This window comes from Myxine glutinosa, chromosome 9, assembly GCF_964187855.1.
Source record: "Myxine glutinosa chromosome 9, kmMyxGlut1.1, whole genome shotgun sequence".
Lineage (NCBI taxonomy): Eukaryota > Metazoa > Chordata > Myxini > Myxiniformes > Myxinidae > Myxine > Myxine glutinosa.
This window is the reverse complement of record NC_136269.1, coordinates 149,589,575-149,607,248: the sequence shown is the minus strand read 5'-3', so window position 1 is coordinate 149,607,248 and position 17,674 is coordinate 149,589,575. Positions and strand designations below refer to the sequence as shown.

General features: G+C 47.3%; 1 protein-coding gene across 2 annotated transcripts in view; it reads left to right on the top strand.

Moving 5' to 3' along the window:
- Positions 1–10,173, top strand: part of LOC137434811 (ribosomal oxygenase 1) — a 152,396-nt gene extending 142,223 nt beyond the window's left edge. For both annotated transcript variants that reach the window (XR_013624632.1, XM_068127933.2), the window contains exon 15: positions 9,711–10,173. Coding sequence is in view for 1 of the 2 variants with exons in the window: in XM_068127933.2 (XP_067984034.2) it covers positions 9,711–9,836 (126 nt within the window). In the remaining variant the exon portion in view is untranslated. The remainder of the gene's footprint in view (positions 1–9,710) is intronic.
- Positions 10,174–17,674: the final 7,501 nt, after the last annotated feature.

Genomic DNA, 17,674 nt, shown 5'->3' with positions numbered 1-17,674 from the left:
CCCAAGAAAGGCCGTACCTGCCGTACATTCGTGGGAGTAGGCCAATCTTGCACTGCTGAGATTTGTCCGGGTTGGTCGACACACCCTCTCGACCGATAATTATGTGTCCCAGGTAGGCGACTCTCGCCCGAAATAGCTGGCACTTCCCGGGGTTCAATGTTAACCCCTCCTCACGAAAGTGTGAAAAAACTTGTTCCAGTTGGGAAATAGCAAGGTCAAATGTTGATGAATGGACTAGAACGTCATCCAGATAGACGCGACAGGATTTCCAATGCCACCCTTCCAAAACTCTGTCCATAAACCTTTCAAATGTGGCGGTGTCGGGAGCATTGCACAAACCAAATGGCATAACCTTGAATTGCCATAGACCTGTTCCCACTGAAAATGCGGTCTTTTCACGACTGGCCGGGTCGACTTCAACCTGCCAGTAGCCACTCTTTAGGTCCAAAGTGCTATACCACTTCGATCCAGCTAACGCATCAAATGTCTCATCGATTCAAGGAAGAGGTTATGAATCCTTTCTGGTCACATCGTTCAATTTCCTGTAATCCACGCAAAATCGAACTGTCCCATCCTTCTTCTGCACCAGGACCACTGATGATGCCCATGCTCCATCAGAGGGTTCAATTACATCCTCGGCATACATTCTGGCAATTTCCTCCTCAGCAGTTTTCCTTTTTTGTCCCCCGTCGCACCCCGGAGCGAAAGGGGCACAATGGTTTTTCCGTCCGTCCGTGCGTGCGTGCATGCGGGCGTGCGTGCGTAAGTGAAGGACCGCATTCGAATTTGGTGTGTGGGTGCAACCCACGTCAAAATCCAAGATGGTCGCCGCCATGTATGTCTGATGCCATGTATGTCTGAACCTTGTGAGCGGAATATCTTGAAAAATAAGCGAAGTACCAACTTCTAATCTGGTGTGTGGGTGTATCTTGGCATAAGGAAAAACCTTATTGAAAATTGGGTCGCCACGTCAAAATCCAAGATGGCCGCCGCCATGTATGTCTGAACCTTGTGAGCGGAATATCTTGGAAAAATAAGCGAAGTACCAACTTCTAATCTGATGTGTGGGTGTATCTAGGCATAAGGAAGAACGCTATTGAAAATTAGGTCGCCACGTGAAAATCCAAGATGGCCGCCACCATATATATGTCTGAACCTTGTGAGCGAAATATCTTGAAAAACAATCATTCTGGGTATTGCGCTGCAATACATGTCCCCTACCAAAGTTCAAAGTGCCATAACGTTGTCAAAAGTGATCGAATATGCAAATTTATGCACGGTTGATGCTGGTTTTCAAACTTGATCTGAGGTATGTTGAGACACGTGTGTCACGCCTCACCTCGTTGATAAGCCCGCAAGGTCGCTCCGTGGAGCGGCCTGCACGTATTGCACTGTGTGAATTATATAAATTATTACCAACTCACGGTCTGAGGTACCAGCGATTCAAGAGATATCCATTTTTTTATGGCACATTGGAGAAGCCAATGCGAGGTTTCCTCTTCCTCAGCTTGTCACAACTCTGTCAAATGCGATCGAGTTTAAAAAGTCAGAATTTGACGAAATCTGTTTTATTCGTTTGTTAATATGCCTCAGCTATTGACAAATCTTAAATTAGAATTTTATTTGAGGTTAAAATGACCGCGACAGGTCGTGTCCAATGATGCTTTCAGTCTGTACATGTGATAAATAATTAAATCCGCACACTTGACGCCTCTTCTTCTTCACGCAATAACAACTTCTAGCTTCCAGACCGTATATCCAATCATCTTGAAATTTTGCACACTTGTTACTCTTCATGAGTTCTACTATAGTATGAAGTTTCACGTCGATCAATAAAGCGATTCAAGAGATATCCATTTTCTTTCTTTTTTCGTTTCATTAACGATATCTGCCAAACCACATGAGCTATCGCAAATTCCAAAAGGTCATTTAAGTAGAGTGACATGCGGAACAGATCTGTGAAGTTTCCCCTCGATTGGATCAAAAATGAGGGAGGGGCTCGGTTTTAAAGGTTCATGCTTAAAAACGTCATAACTCTGAAACCATTTGACGCATGACGTCATGCTCGCTGACTTTTTTGTTCGTCATGGGTATGCGATTCTGCCTGCAAAGATTGGCCTCGATCTGTTCAGCCGTTGCAGAGAAAAAGGGGTTTTCGTGTTTTCGTTTTCACGAAAAACAATATGGCGCCCGAACGACGTGACCTGTGACGTCATAATTACCATTAAAATATTCTACAGACCGAGTCCCTCCTATGGTGAAAATTTTGATCTCAATCGGTCCTATTATTGCAGAGAAAATCTTTTTTAAAGGAATTTAAAACTTAAAATCGCACTGAGTTAAGGATCATCAGAATTCCCAAAGTTCAAAGTGCCATAACGTTGTCAAAAATGATCGAAACGTCGTGAAGTTCGAACTTGATCTGTAACTTATCATGAGGAAACGATGTGCCAAGTTTGAAATCATTAGCACTAAGCGTTTAGAAAACAAGTCCGGAAAACTGTTCTTTGCGTGACGGACTGACGGACTGACGGACTGACGGACTGACGGACTGACGGACTGACGGACTGACGGACTGACAGACTGACGGACGGAGGGACGGCGTGCAAACCTATAGTCCCCTCCGGTGTACACCGGTAGGGGACTAATAAACGAACTACTAACTTCTAATCTGGTTTGTGGGTGTATCTACGCATAAGGAAGAACGCTATTGAAAATTGGGTCGCCACGTCAAAATCCAAGATGGCCGCCGCCATGTATGTCTGAACCTTGTGAGCGGAATATCTTGAAAAATAAGCGAAGTACCAACTTCTAATCTGGTGTGTGGGTGTATCTCGCCATGATGAAGAACGCTATTGAAAATTGGGTCGCCACGTCAAAATCCAAGATGGCCACCTCCATGTATGTCTGAACCTTGTGAGCGAAATATCATATCATAGCATGTTTTCTGCGTCTTCCACTTTGTCAACTCACATCACTTCCCCGACGGGGGACCTAGGCGTAACGCTTGTCCAAATGGTAGCCGTCTTGGCGGTTGCTTAATCGGTCTTGCCGCCCCCGTCTCAATCCGATGGTTTGCCATTTTCGTGCGGCCCAGCTTCTTACCCGCAAGCATGAACAAGTCTCGGTTACGGGCAATTAACCAGTGGACTTGTTTGGCTTGATCCTCACTGAGTCCTGCAATACTGCGTTGTTCCAGATCTGCGAGTTCTTCAGGACACTCACCATCGTCGTGCCCTGTGGGGTCCTCTATTCCAGATACCCCGTTACACTCTACCATCTCTATCCTTGACGTCCAGGTAGCTAGCTGGGTGCCCGCTCTCACTACCCTTGGCTGATCAATGGCATTTAGCACCTGCACTGGTACCCGTGTTCCTTCGGACCCCGCTAACGTTTGTGCTACTGCGATTCCGTAAGTCATTGGCTCTTCCATCGGTTCCACTAATCCCAGCGGGGGTGATTCACCCCTGATGACAGCTCGCTGAGCGATGATCAGCATTTCTGAGTTTGGTGGTACAGTCACAGACACAGGCGCTATTACACTTGCATCCTTTGGATCTTTTTCTCTCTGCTCCTCAAATAGAACCATGTCCTTTCCAATCTTCAAGCACATCCGATCAAAATCCAACTGGCAACCGTTCTCGGCCAGGAAATCCAGTCCAATCAAGCAAGGGTCACAGAGTTTCGCCACCCACACCTTTGTGTTATACTCCATCCCAGCCAACCGCAAGTTGATGACTCCACTCCCGAGTATTGGCACTGTCTCCCCATTGGCCAATTTCAGATGATACCGTGCTCCAGGGGCGAGTGGTTTCCATCCCTTTGTTGTGTGTCGCAGCATGTCCGGATGTACAACGGTTGCATTCGCCCCCGTATCCACAATTGCTCGAATCTGTTTCCCCTCTACTGTACAGGAAACTGCGACATTCTGCAGCTGTTCCCCAACTCCACTCAAACCAAGCACCATGACTGAGGCTTCCCCATTCACAGCCGGCTGGCGCCCCACATGACCGGCTACGTCCGGTTTCTCGAATGGCTAGCTCCATCTCGTATTGGGGCCTCTGATCTCCCTTCTGCGATATGGCTTAACGCCCCCCCCCCCCCCCCCCCCCTATCGGAGCAACTGCCATGGCTGTTTCATTTACATCCCGTCTCGGTACCCTTCCTCCTGCAAACTCCTGTTGACGTCCGTGCCACATACACTCCGACTGCAAGTGGCCCCGTATTCTGCACCCCCAGCATGTGGGGTCCCTTCCACGGGGATCAGAAAACACCCTGTTTTCTGGTGGTCCCCCCAAAGGTTGCTTCCCTAAGGTCCCAAAACCCTGCTCTATCACCTTACGAAGCCTCTGCAAATCCTGTTTGTTGGCGTAACCTTCTCCCTTTTCAATACCATCAGCGGGTCCTTCATACCGCTTGGGAGTCTCCACCTCTTCGGTTCCTCGGTGATGTGCCTGACCAATTACTGTCCGTTGCGTATGGGGCGACCGCTGCGTATGAATGATCCGCAATTCAGAAGCAACCTCCGCTGCCTGATACAGACCCTGAGGCCGTTGTGGACAAACTTGTGATTGCAATTTCCCACCTATGGCTGCTATGAAATACTCACACGCCAGATTTTCAAATCCCGGTCCCTTCACCTCCGGGTAAACCAGCTTTACTCAGCATTCAATGTCACCCGCCAGATTCTGGAACGTCTCCGGGGGTCACCACTTCCGCTGCGTGAGCTGTACCCGTGCCAACTCAACCTAATGTGCCTTCCCGAAACGTCTTGTGAGGCATTTTACCACTTCATCATTGCCCAGTGGGTCTTCTCGCTGGCCATTCAGTATCCCCAATGCCCTTCCTCTCAATGATGCTACCAGCATAGCCGCCTTTTGACTAACTGTCCATCTGTTCAACCTGGCAACGCACTCATTTTGTGCTAAATACGCCTCGAAGTTTTCTTCCCCATTATAGGGGCCACATGCGATGTCTCGACTGCATGCGTTACCCGCCATCGTCCCCATGCCAACGGAAGTGTTAAGCCCACTTAGCCCCACAGCAGATTTGGAGGCAATCCCGGGTTGCGATATGTCCCGCATACACCATGTATTCTGTTCTTTAATTTTCTCTGTCCTAATCCCTTCCAACTTCCTCTCCATTACTTGGAAACGAGTTTCCATTTCTTCCTTAAATCCAATCATCTGTCCTTTCATATTTTTGGCCTCAGCCCTCTGAGCATCAATCTTCTCGGTCATTTCAGCTCTTTGAGCATCCAACTTCTCATTTATTTCGGCTTTCTGAACATCTATCTTCTTATTTATTTCACTTATTTCCGCTCTCTGAACATCCATCTTCTTATTTATTTCAGCCCTCAGAGCATCCATTTTCCCAGTTTGCACCCACAGTATGGCCATAATGGAACTCAACTGCTGGCCGATGTCCATTTGGCCGACACTCATTTCCCAATTTGGGCTAAAATCCCACCCGTGACACCACTTGTTACGACCTGGCCCTTGTGTGAAGGGCTCGGGGTACTGCCTATTGCTCCGGAGATCCTAAACGATGTGCTCGGGAGACCAATACGTTCCCCGTGGGCGAGTCGCGCCGTATGAGCAATCAGAAGTGACCGCGCAAAGCTACCATCCAAATGATGACGCAATCTTTTTACACCCCCACCCCCCCCCCCCCCCCGAATCTTCAACACACAGTATGCCGAATCAGAAATGCAATGCAAATTCAAAACAGGGGAATAAATGCAAATACTTTACTCAAAATAAAGAAAAAACACAGGGTGCAACACCAAAAGAAAGATAAATCATAAGGAAAGGAAATCCCGCTGATATGCAGCGGCAAAGATCAAGTAACTAAAGGACAGACAGGCACCAAGACAAAACAGACAAGACAATTAAACGACACACCAGGTATCCCGAGCTAATCCCAGACGGGAGGGAGAGGGTAGCAAAATAACAAAGAAATATTCGCCAGGATATAAAGGAAATAAAAGGTAAAATAAAACTGGGAGGGGAGGAGGGGAATTCAGGCCTGTTTCAGATGGCGTCGTGGCTGCCTCACCCCAACCACGTGTCCCGAGGGTGGAGCCTCCCCTCCACTCTTCTCTTTCGCAGGGTATCGAGGGTGTCTTCAAATTCCACGAACTACTTGCCCAGAGCAGTTCCTGCAAGACCATGAAGCCGCAAGTTGCCTCCCGCCGGCTCTGACGAACTTGATGAGGAGCACAAGCTTCTGGCTTCCTCTCCCACTTCCTCACGATCGATCCCACGTGCACCGAGAAAAGCCTCCTCCACCCAAATCTCTGCTGCACCGACTGTCCCTCCAACAGGCAGCCCTCAGAGAGATTAATCAAAGCCTCAAAAAGTTCACACAGGCCGAGTTTCTCATCAAAACTTGGACCACGCGTCCTGCGTTCAGTTTTCACATTTTTCCACCGATCCGACGCCCTCTTCTTCTTCCTCCCTCTCCTCTTCTTTCTTTTTCCCCAAAGGTTCTTTCGCTATTCAATTATGTAGAGCTCAGGTGGGAGGGAGAAAGTCAATAAGGAAGATCTTTGTTTTTCTTTTAATAAAAGAATAAAAATAAAGTGAAAGGGGAGAAAAAAAGAAAAGAGCAAACCTGGTTTCACAGCCGGCCCCGAATTTCACATAAGGTGCACCCCAACGATCACAGCTTCTAAAAATTGCAAGCCCAGCCCCATGAGTGTACCATCCTTAAACAATCCACCCCACGAGTGTAACACAATGACAGGGAGATCAGGATAAGTGGTGGAAGTATTGGTCAGAAGAAGAGTGGACATATGTTGTGTGCAGGAGACGAGATGGAAGGGAAGTGGTGTGAGTGGTGAAGGGTAGGCAGGGACAGAAATACAAGTTTGTGTGGCAAGGGTGCCCAGAAGGCATGCATGGTGTTTGTGTCCTGTTTTCTGAGGAGTTTGTAGACAGTGTGGTGAGTGTGACTCGAGTGAGTGAAAGGTTGATGATGGTGAAAATGATGATTGCAAAGCTCTTGGTGAACGTCATCTCGGGATATGCCCCGCAGGTCGGTCGGAGCGATGAAGAGAAGGACCAGTTGTGGTGTGTGATAGAGAAGCTGATGGAAAACGTGGAAGATGAGGAGGTTGTTGTGGTAGGAGGAGACTTAAATGGACATGTGGGAAGGAGTATAGACGGTTTTGAGGGAGTTCATGGGAGTTACGGATATGGTGTGAGAAATGGAGAAGGGGAAAGGATTTTGGAGTTTGCTGATGGAGCTGGTTTGTTGATTTGTAATACTCAGTTCCAGAAAGCAGATAATAAGCTTGTTACATGCATGTCAGGTGGGTCGACGACAACCGTTGACTACCTGATGGTGCGTAGGCGAGATAGGGGGCCTTCGGAACAAAAAGGTGATCATCCCGGAGGAGGAGACTGTTTCACAGCACCACTTAGTTGTCTGCGACATAAGGGTGAAAGGTGGGAGGAGAGCTTAGCGGGTGAAGTACCAACCGAGAATGAAGGTGTGGAGGTTGAAAGAGGTGACAGTGAGGGAGGCATTAAAAGAGAGGCTGAGTATGGTAGAGGATGATGTGGTTGAGCTTGAAAGTGGTTGGATGTCAATGAAACATAGTCTGTTGGGAGCCGTTGGTGAGGTATGTGGATGGACTAAAGGACGACCGAGGCACTCGGAAACATGGTGGTGGGATGATGAAGTTGGAAAGAGGATTGACGAGAACATGAAGAAGTTCAAGGAGTGGCAGAAGGCGAAAGGTACGGGGGCAGAAGAGGCAGAGCATGAAAGTTATAAGGCAGCCAAGAAGACTGAAAAGAAAGAGGTAGCAAAGGCGCAGGAGGCATATAGGAAAATGTTTGGAGAACGTTTGGATTTGGAAGAGGGTCAGAGAGCGGTATTCAGGATTGCAAAGCAGATCGCGAAAGAGAGGTGTGATGTGATGGGGGTGAGGCAACATATAGAGTAACCCAGTTTTAGGACCGGCAGAGAAGATAACTGAGAAGGAAGTTGAGGAAGCGATAAAAGTATTAAAGAGTAGAAAAGCGGGAGGGCCGACGGGAGTTGTGGGAGATATGTTGAAGGCAGCGGGAAGTTGTGGTATGAAGAGAATGACAGAGATCTGTAATCTGGTGGTGACAGAAGGCCGCATTCCAGTGGATTGGGAACTGAGTGCCCTCTTCCCGCTACACAAGGGGAAAGGTGACCCGCTGGACTGTTGTTCGTATGGAGCGATAAAGTTATTGGAACATGCAATGAAGGTATTGGAAAGGGTGTTGGAGAGGAGGATAAGGAATAAAGTGAAGATCAACAAAAGCCAGGTTTGGATTTCTGCCAGGAAGAGGAATGACAGACGCAATTTTTATTGTAAGGCAGTTGCAGGAGAAGTATATGGTGAAGGGGAAGAAGTTTTTTCTTGGGTTGTTGAACTGGAGAAATCATTCGATAGGGTTCCACGCGAAGTAGTGACATGGGAATTGAGGAAGTTAGGATTGGAGGAATGGTTGATCAGAGTAGTGATGGCAATGTACAAAAGAGCATGCACAGCTGTAAGGACGAAGGAGATCGCAACAGTGGTGAGTTTGAGGTGAAGGTGGGAGTGCATCAGGGGTCGATACTAAGTCCACTACTATATGTAGCTGTGATGGAGGTGCTGGCTTGGAACGTAAAGGACAGTTTACCATGGGAGTTGTTGTACGCAGATGATCTGGTGTTGATTGCGGAAAGTATCGATGGACTGAAGGAAAAGATGAACAAGTGGAAGGAATGTATGGAGACAAAAGGTCTGAAGGTGAATATCGGAAAGACGAAGGTGATGGCAAGTGGTAAAGCATGTGGTGAGGTGGATATAACTGGGAAGTGGCCGTGTGCTGTGTGCAGGAAGGGTGTCGTGGTGAACTCCATTCAATGTACAATGTGCGCTGAGTGGGTTCATCAAAAATGTAGTGGTTTGAGAGGGTCATTAACCATTGTGGCAGCTACATTCAAATGTAAGGTGTGCACAGAGGGAACTGCAGATGGAGGAAATGTTGAGTTGGATCTTGGAGACGGTGTGAAGCTGGAAGGTATGAAAACATTTTGCTGCCTCGGAGACATGCTGAATGGAGAAGGTGGATCAGACTTGGCAATGTTTGCTGGAGTGAGATGTGCATGGAAGAAGTTTCGGTTAACTGAGTGGCGTGCTGACGAGGAGGGGAGTGTCGTTGAAGCTGAAGGGAAAGGTGTCTGCTGCATGTGTGAGAAGTGTTATGATTCATGGGAGCGAGACATGGGTAATGTACGTAGAGCAGCAACGAAGGCTGGAAAGGGTGGAAATGCGAATGGTTCGGTGGATGTGCGGAGTATCGTTGAGAGAGAGGAAAACAAATGATGAATTGCGAAAGATGATGGGAATAGAGCCTGTGATTGATGCTGTGAAGAGAAACAGTTTGAGATGGTTTGGTCATGTGTTGAGGAAGGATGAAAGTGACTGGTTGAGAAGAGTGATGGAAATGAATTTGGAAGGAAGTAGAGGACGGGGAAGACCGAGAAAGAGTTGGCTAAAGGTGGTGGAACAAGAAATGCGGGCAATGGGGGTAACAAGGGGAGATATAGAAAATATGGCAAAATGGAGAAGATCGTCATGGGGAACAACTAGAGAAGAACTGCTCTAGCAGTGAAAATGGCCTTAAAATGCCTGTTGTTGTTGTTGTTTGTTGTTGTAAGGTTACTTTCATTTTCTTCAGGTTAACCTGACCATGGACCTCTTTGAGAGTGGAATTCTCATTTTTGGAGATCTTCATGCTTCTTGTCATCACACACCTGAACATCATGACACGTTGCATCAACGTGAGAGTGATTTCCTCAATTAGGAAGCCTTGACTATTAAACGTCTGAAATGCAGAGCATGTTTCAATTTCTGATGCCTTGTTGTCACGCTTTAGATTTTGAAGGTCTGAGGCTAGATAAACTATATTTGCAGGGCCTTGATGGACGTGTGGTTGGACATCCTCTCCATACTTAATTTATGCAAGAATTGTGGAATTTTTTTCCCACCATTTCCTATTTTGTCTCTCATCCTAGCTACCCTTAATACTCTGGTCTCCTCACTTTGTTTTCCTTATAAGCCAATGTGTGCCTCCTATTTCACAATTTAATTTGGTAATTGACCTTAAAGCCGTTCAAATAAAACACTTTTTCGACTTGGAATGACTGGATTTTTTTGGTTGAAGCCGTAATAACTAATGATCACCTCTTTTCATCCAGCATCTTTAATTGCACTTTTTCTTTCCAAGGAAAAACAAGAAAATGGCATTGGAACATCATTCCACAAATGCAATAATAATAATAAAAACCACCTTTAGAGGCCAGCGGGGGTTGGCCTTTTTCGGTGACCGTGGTTGTTGTTGTTTTTTGGTCCCCCTTTTGAAGCAATGTTTTACGGCCGGATGCCCTTCCTGACGCCAACCCTTTTTGTCGCCTTTTTACGACAAGCAGGGAATTACCAGTGAACTGGTACTCAATTTGCCGACCTCGGAAGGATGACAGGCTGAGTCAACCCCCCTGGCGTTAATTCAGCAATCGACCGGGATTCGAACCCAGGATCCTTGGATCCTAAGCTGGCACCCTAGCCGCTAGCCCAACACCAGGCTCCACAAATGCAATACAAAGGAATAAAACAAAGATCTTGGAAGGTTAACGAGTTGACCTTAACGAGTTTGAAGGTTACCTGACCTGTTGCTTGTACAGGTAATGTCTCTTGGTCAGCAACCTCACAGTAACCACAATCAAAGCAGTTGTCAACAATACCGGAGGCCACCTCCAAAGATTTTAAACCAAGCGGCCACTTTTGCTCACAACCTCACAGTAAGTGGTGAACATCTTTCCGTGCTTTGGAGCAGTATGGCACCAGGCTGATTAATCGAACAGGATTACCAATTCAGCCCTCCAGCAATGCCGATTATACCGAAAAGTTGGTGTGGCAAAAGTGCGGGATTACAAGGCATACACCATCTCTTTGAGAAATAATTTATTAAAGACACGAGGCAGATGGCGCAAACGCAATAAACACAATTGTTAAACAACATTTGATAAAAAAAGCTGACCCCTTCCCACCCCCAACCCTCCACAAACAGTCATGCACTCTGATCCAGGCAAGTAAGAAGGGGGAAAAAGTGTGAAGAAGAACTCTCTGCTGCTTGTACTCATATGGCCAGTATAGTGAGTGATCCGACAGCAGACCAGAGAACATGAACTGGCCCAAGCAAGAGCAGGCAATTCAAGGGATGCAATTGAGGTAAAAGTGCAGGTAGGAGGGCTCCAGAGCATCCCATTGGTGGTTACTCACCTGAGCCCTGTGGCAAGTCTCCAACCCTGCACCCTCCCATTGAGGCCAACCAATCATCTGCAAAGCAAGCGTGGGGATATTCGCTCCAACGGTCCATCAATCATGGCCCATGGGGCACCTGCCCTGGGCAGTGGATCAATAAATCAGATGAGAATGAGCCAAAGACCTGCCGACCACGCACTGACAGACAGCTGGGCAGAGGGGCTTTCTCTCTTTGTTCGTGGGAGGGAAAATGTACATAGTAACCTCTCCAGTCACTCAGCCTTGCCCAGTATGAGATGGGCGAATGTGTGGAGAAGAAATCTTAATCTGTCGATTGTAAGATAGACATGACTCATGCCAATGGTGGGTCATAAAAAGGCCAAGTTGACCCTATCACCTGTCCTTTATACAGTTCAAAAAGTTTTCAGCATCTACCTGAACACAAATGGAGGTTAAGGCCTTAATCTGGATACTCCCCTCCCCAACCAAGTGTCAATATATTGTAACATGTAAAAGCTAATGGATTGAGACAATAATTTTCAATTACTGAGAGTGGAAAGAAGTTCACCGTCCAAAGCATCATGGCTTCTGTTACCCTGTCGAGCAGTACTGGTGGGAAGGGGAAGAGGATTGTTCTCACAATCACCGAGAAGATTGACATGTAGGAGAAGGTAGAATAGAAATTCGTTGATGCACAATTACAACGTCGATTCGTCAACCATCTCCAACATCAAGGCTCAGAAGGACAAGTTACTGGAATTTCACACAAGTCAGAGACAGACAAAGCTGCTGACAAGTGCAGTACTCCACACAAGCCAAAGATGGTGCTGCAAGTTAAAGTTTTGTACGGATGGTTTGCCCTCAAGCTTTCAGGAGGAGCGCCAATCTCACGGCCAATGGTAATTGAGAAGGCAAAGTATTGTGATGTTTTTAGTCTCTGGCTGAGATCGCCTCTGGATAACTCCAAGAGGATGGCATGTCTAAGAGACCAAGGACGCCGTTTGCAACTAACTCTCAACTCTGGCCGGATCTTCCCGCCCAGGATTGGTTTACCATGCTGTTGAGTTAAGCAAGGATGGAGGCCATCGTCTCAACAATGAAATCAGAGCTGTATCCCTTGACATATATCGTGCCTTTGATATGGTCTGGCACCCCGCTCTGCTTACCAAACTTTCCTCCTATGGTATCCATGGAAATCTCCACGCGTGGCTCACAGACTTCCTCTCTGGTCGTAGTCAACGTGTGGCCCTGAATGGAATTTTCTCATCTCTTCCTGTCCAGGCTGGAGTTCCTCAAAGTGGTATTCTGGGCCCTGTGCTTTTTCTGGTCTTCATCAATGATCTCTCTGACTCTCTTGAAAATCCTCTCTATCTCTTTGCTGATGACTCCACTCTCTGCCGCTCCATTCTTCATCCCTCAGATCGGCAGTCTGCAGCCTCCTCACTCTCTGCAGACCTGGACAAAATCACAGACTGGGCAAACAGGTGGAACATGTCTTTCAATCCTGACAAATCTCACACTCTTACTATGTCTCTCTGAAAAGACCATCCAGAAAACCCTCCCATCTACTTTCTGAACAATCCTCTTGAAGAAGTTCTGTCACTCAAGCTTTTAGGTCTCCACTATCTGCCATGATCTTTCCTCGGAAAGCACATTTCCAAGCTGGCCTCCAAAGCCAGTCGCCGACTGGGCATCCACCATCGTGCAAAGTCCTTTCTGGGCACTTCTGAGCTCCTCATTGTTGTGGCAGAGCAGAAAATACAAGTAGGGCTTCAGGTAGGCTTTAATCAACACAACACAATGGTGGCTAGTTGCACAAGAAGAGGCCTAAGCAGGGCTTCAAGTCCTTAAGAGGGAACGTAGCATGGAGCGGATCGTAGGCAGCCGGCATGTCATTGGCTGACCCGCTTTTATACAGTAACGATCCCAGGACACAGGAAGTGAGGTACACAGGAAGTGAGGTACACAGGAAGTGAGGCATCAAGAAAACTGAAATGATGTCATTCTCCCCTTGCTTAGAAAAACACTACTCAGAGGCCCAGATGGTCGGGGGCCCGCCGGGCACGTTGTGATCGTCGTAGCAGCTGTTGTTCAGGAGCATCTCCAGAGACTTCGGTGGGCACGCAGCTAGGATTGTCCGATGCAGTCGAATCTCTGCAAACCCCATTCTCCGAGTCGCACGGTGCCTCGTTCTGTTGCTCCCATCCCTTTGTGTCTCCAGTCGGGGCCAAATGTCGGATGGATACAGTGGTTTCCTTGCCGTCTGGATAGCGGACCTGGGCGTACCGCAGAATCGCCTGCAGGAGTTCCACTTGGTTGACCAGTGGTTCCGTCTTACTCTGGTGCACATGTATTTTGAGTAGGACATGTCCAGGCGTGGATAGCCAAGTCGGTACCGAGCTACCGGTCGCGGAGCAGCGAGCAAAACCGAGCAGTCTTTCGTGTGGGGTAGCGTTAGTAGCTGTTGACAAGAGAGAACAATCGGCCCAATCGGCAATCGGCTGTTGACAAGTGAGGCGTCAGGCAAGACAGTTTGCCAACACTGGGTAGGCAGATGGCGTGACCTCAGGACCATGGTGATAGCCTTCCATACTGTTCCGTTGTAACGTTCACCTTTCCGTTACCCTGCGGGTTGTAGCTAGTGGTTCTGCTGCTAGAGATGCCTTTACTTGTCAGGAATTCACTGAGCCCTCAGCTCACGAACGACGGTCCCCTGTCCGAATGGATGTAGGTGGGCATTCCAAAGAGGGTGAAAAGTTGGCAAAGGCAGTCGATCACCGTATAACTTGTCATGTTCGCACATGGGAACACAAAGGGGAATCTCGAGTACTCATTGATGATAGTGAGGAAGTACTGGTTTTTGTCAGTGCTTGGCAAAGGTCCCTTAAAATCTATGTTAAGGTGTTCGAATGGCTGGGTAGCTTTTATGAGGTGGGCCCTTTCTGGCCGATAGAACCGGGGTTTGCACTCTGCACAGGTTCTGCACAAGCCGGTCATCCGTCCAACGTCTTCCACCGAATACGGTAGGTTTCGAGATTTCGCGAAGTGGTACATGCATGTGAATTCCTGGGTGACATAGGGAATGGTGGAGGTCGTATAAGTGAACGATGGTCCAGGTATGTAGATGAGCAGTATGACCTTGAGAATGCGTCAGGAGGTATGTTTTCTTTCCCCGGACAGTAGATAATATCAAAATCGAAGCAGGGTAACTCCATCTGCCAACACATGATCTTGTCGTTCTTTATCTTGCCTTTCTGGCCTTTGACCAACGCTCTGTCAGCTACATGTTTGACAGTCTTCAGTGTAAAGTGCCTTCCCGTCAGGTAGTGTCTCCAGTGGCGGACAGTTTCGATGATAGCTTTAGCTTCCTTTTCGACCGATGCATGACGTTTTTCGGATCCTTGGAGTGTTTGGGAGAAGAAGGCTACTGGACGCCCCGTCTGGTTAAGCGTTGCAGCAATAGCAAACTCAGATGCGTCGGTCTCAACTTTAAAGGGTATTGACTCGTCGATTGCCTTGACCACTGACTCTTCAATATCCCGTTTGAGTTGGTGGAAGGCGGTTTCACCCTCCTTCGAGATGGGGAAAGCTTTTGTGGCACTGAGGGGGCAAATTTTGCTTGAATAGTTGTGAATCCACTGAGAGTAGTAGGCAAAAAGTCTGAGGATCCGGCGGAGGGACTTCATGTTATGCGGCACGGGTAGCTCTCGCAGGGGCTGAAGACGCTCAGCGTCTGGCCGTATTTGACCCTCCTCTACTACATAGCCCAGTATACTGAGTTTCGTGGTCGAAAACACACACTTATCCTCATTATAGCCGATGTTTTAAACAGGCAATGACAAAGATGACTGTGGAGAATGACAGACTGAAGAACAAGTTGGCCTGCTTTCAACTGAAGTATAATGCAACACCACACACAACGACCGGCCGTACACCGGCTGAATTGTTGTTCATTCGCAAGTTGACATTGCGCCTGGATTTGGTTCACCCACGAGTGAATGTGCGTACAAGTCAACAACAGGAGCGTCAAAAGGAGTACTATGGTGGTACAGATCGTGGTTTTCTTCTCCAAGGTACTGTGTTTTCAAAAAACCATCGACAAGGGGATCCATGGCTGCAGGGTACAGTGACAAAGCAGACCGGACCAGTGTCATACCAGGTACATCTAGATGGGGGTGGGCCTATAGTCCTATACGCAGGTATGTACACCAGTTACGTCCTCGACCTGGGCCCTCAGAGCAGAGGAGCTCTCCCAGGCTTTCATGTCCGCTGTACGGTTCTGGACCAGCAAGAGCCTGTGGTAAAGTCGGGTGGGGGCATTGGTGATGAGAGGTCAACGACAGGGCTCGAGCACTTGGAAGGACACATCCTCTTGCAGATTCAAGGGATGGGTTACGTCGTTCAGGCCGTCAGGTTAAACACATGACCTACTTGAAAGATTATGATTGTACCTGATGCTACACAATGTTTTGATCTTAGGTTGGAGGAGTGTGAGATATTGTTATAAGTTAATTGTGTTAATTTGCTTTAATGTGTTATTTGAAGTTTTAAAAATTTTCATCCGGATTGGAGCTGAGCGAGCGCGTCATGCCAGCAATGGAGATGTTTGCTGTGATTATTGCTCCTGCTGAATGACTGGTTTTCGCTTACAATAAACCTTTGTTGATGGAGTTCAAGGAGTGATACTGGATCCGGGGACATTACAATGCTTATGTGGCAAAATGTGCACCTGCGATTGGACAATCAGACCATGAGGTGGTTCATCTCTTGCCTACGTGCAGACCAAAGGTGAAAAGAATGCCGGTTCCTTGCAAGATGGTTAAAAGTAGAATGCGGAGGATAACAAACGTTTGAAGGCCTGTTTTCCTATGCACAGACTGGGATGTATTTTTAGACTTGTGATGACCCTGATGACCTTACTGAAACTATCACAGATTATGTGAAGTTCTGTGAGAACCTCGTGACCACAGAGAGAACCATTAGTATTGTTACGTTTGTAGGGGGTGGGCAGTGATTTTAGACCAGGTAGATTTGTATAGATTAGTGTGCACCGATTGTCATAAAGAAGAAGAACCACCATGTAATAAGTAGGGAATTTGTTTAGCCCGGTTGGCGGATTAAGGTGTATCTTCGTCCCCATTACGAGGAACGGGCATGTTAACTAACTCAGGGATTATGTTAATTCCTTGTATGTCTTTCCATCGGTGATTTATCCCTATGTCTCTTTTGGCACCGCACCACACTTAGGGCTAGAATCCCACATTTAAACACAATAAAAATAAAAAACCAAGCGGAAGCCAGTTCTGTGCACTGCCGATGGCACGGCAACCAGATACGTCACCACAAGGTCAGGCAGGCCGAGAGCCACGCCCAAAAGGGGCAGTGATTGGCCAGGACTGTTGATTGACAGGAAGGCCAGAGTAAGAAGGGACTTGCTGATTGGTCAAGGGAAGGACAAGTAAGAAGCAACACACTGATTGGAAAAGGACCACAGATGACGTCAGAGCGGGGACGTAAAAAGAACACTGACCGGCATTTTGTCTCTCTTGTGCGTGATCATTTTTGGATGCCATTGTGAACGGTCGTAGTGCTCCTCTTCTCCCCCTTCTTGGTTTCGGTTCTGGCAGTAACGGTTGTGTGCCGGCATCTTCTCGTTCCCCTGTTTGTCTGGTGTCTGGACATTGAGAGAGAACATTCCCTCTTGCGCCTCTTTTTCCAAAAGCGATAGTGAACGGGGAGGATTCATGGCGAGCAGCCGTGTTCCGACGTGGAGCTGGTAGTCCGGTACCTTATTAAATGGATTGTTGCACGCTGGACAAAAACACCATTTTTTTATACAATCCCTGCATGAGGTCACTTGTTAAGAGAAAGCTAAGCTCCAAACATTCCGTTAAACTGGAAGCTAAAATGGCGTCGTTTATGACGTCATATTGCCGAAAATGGCATTTTGTGGATAATCAACAGGAAAAAACAGGTACCAAATGTTCAGCAATTGTGTTTTTAATGAAATACATATACACTGATGACAACCAAAGTGTTATAAAAATTGAAGCTGAAATGACGTTAGAATGGCGTCATTTTGACGTCATAATGACATCATTTAGCTAGAAAATGACATTTTTGTTATATTCAGCAACCTTGTGTTTATTGAAGTACATGCATATTTGTAGTATGAGAGTTATAATGACGAGATGGGAAGCAAGACCGTTAAAAAAGAGCCAGAACAGTATTCCATGGGAAATAATTAGCTTATTTTTGACATTTGCAACAGCACAGGTCAGTACATGGTAGTCCGGCTTTGGAGCATTTGCATCTCAAACAGCCTATGTCTGACTTGCAGTTGCATTTTATGAGTTCCGCACAGGCGTCGGCTACTTGTGG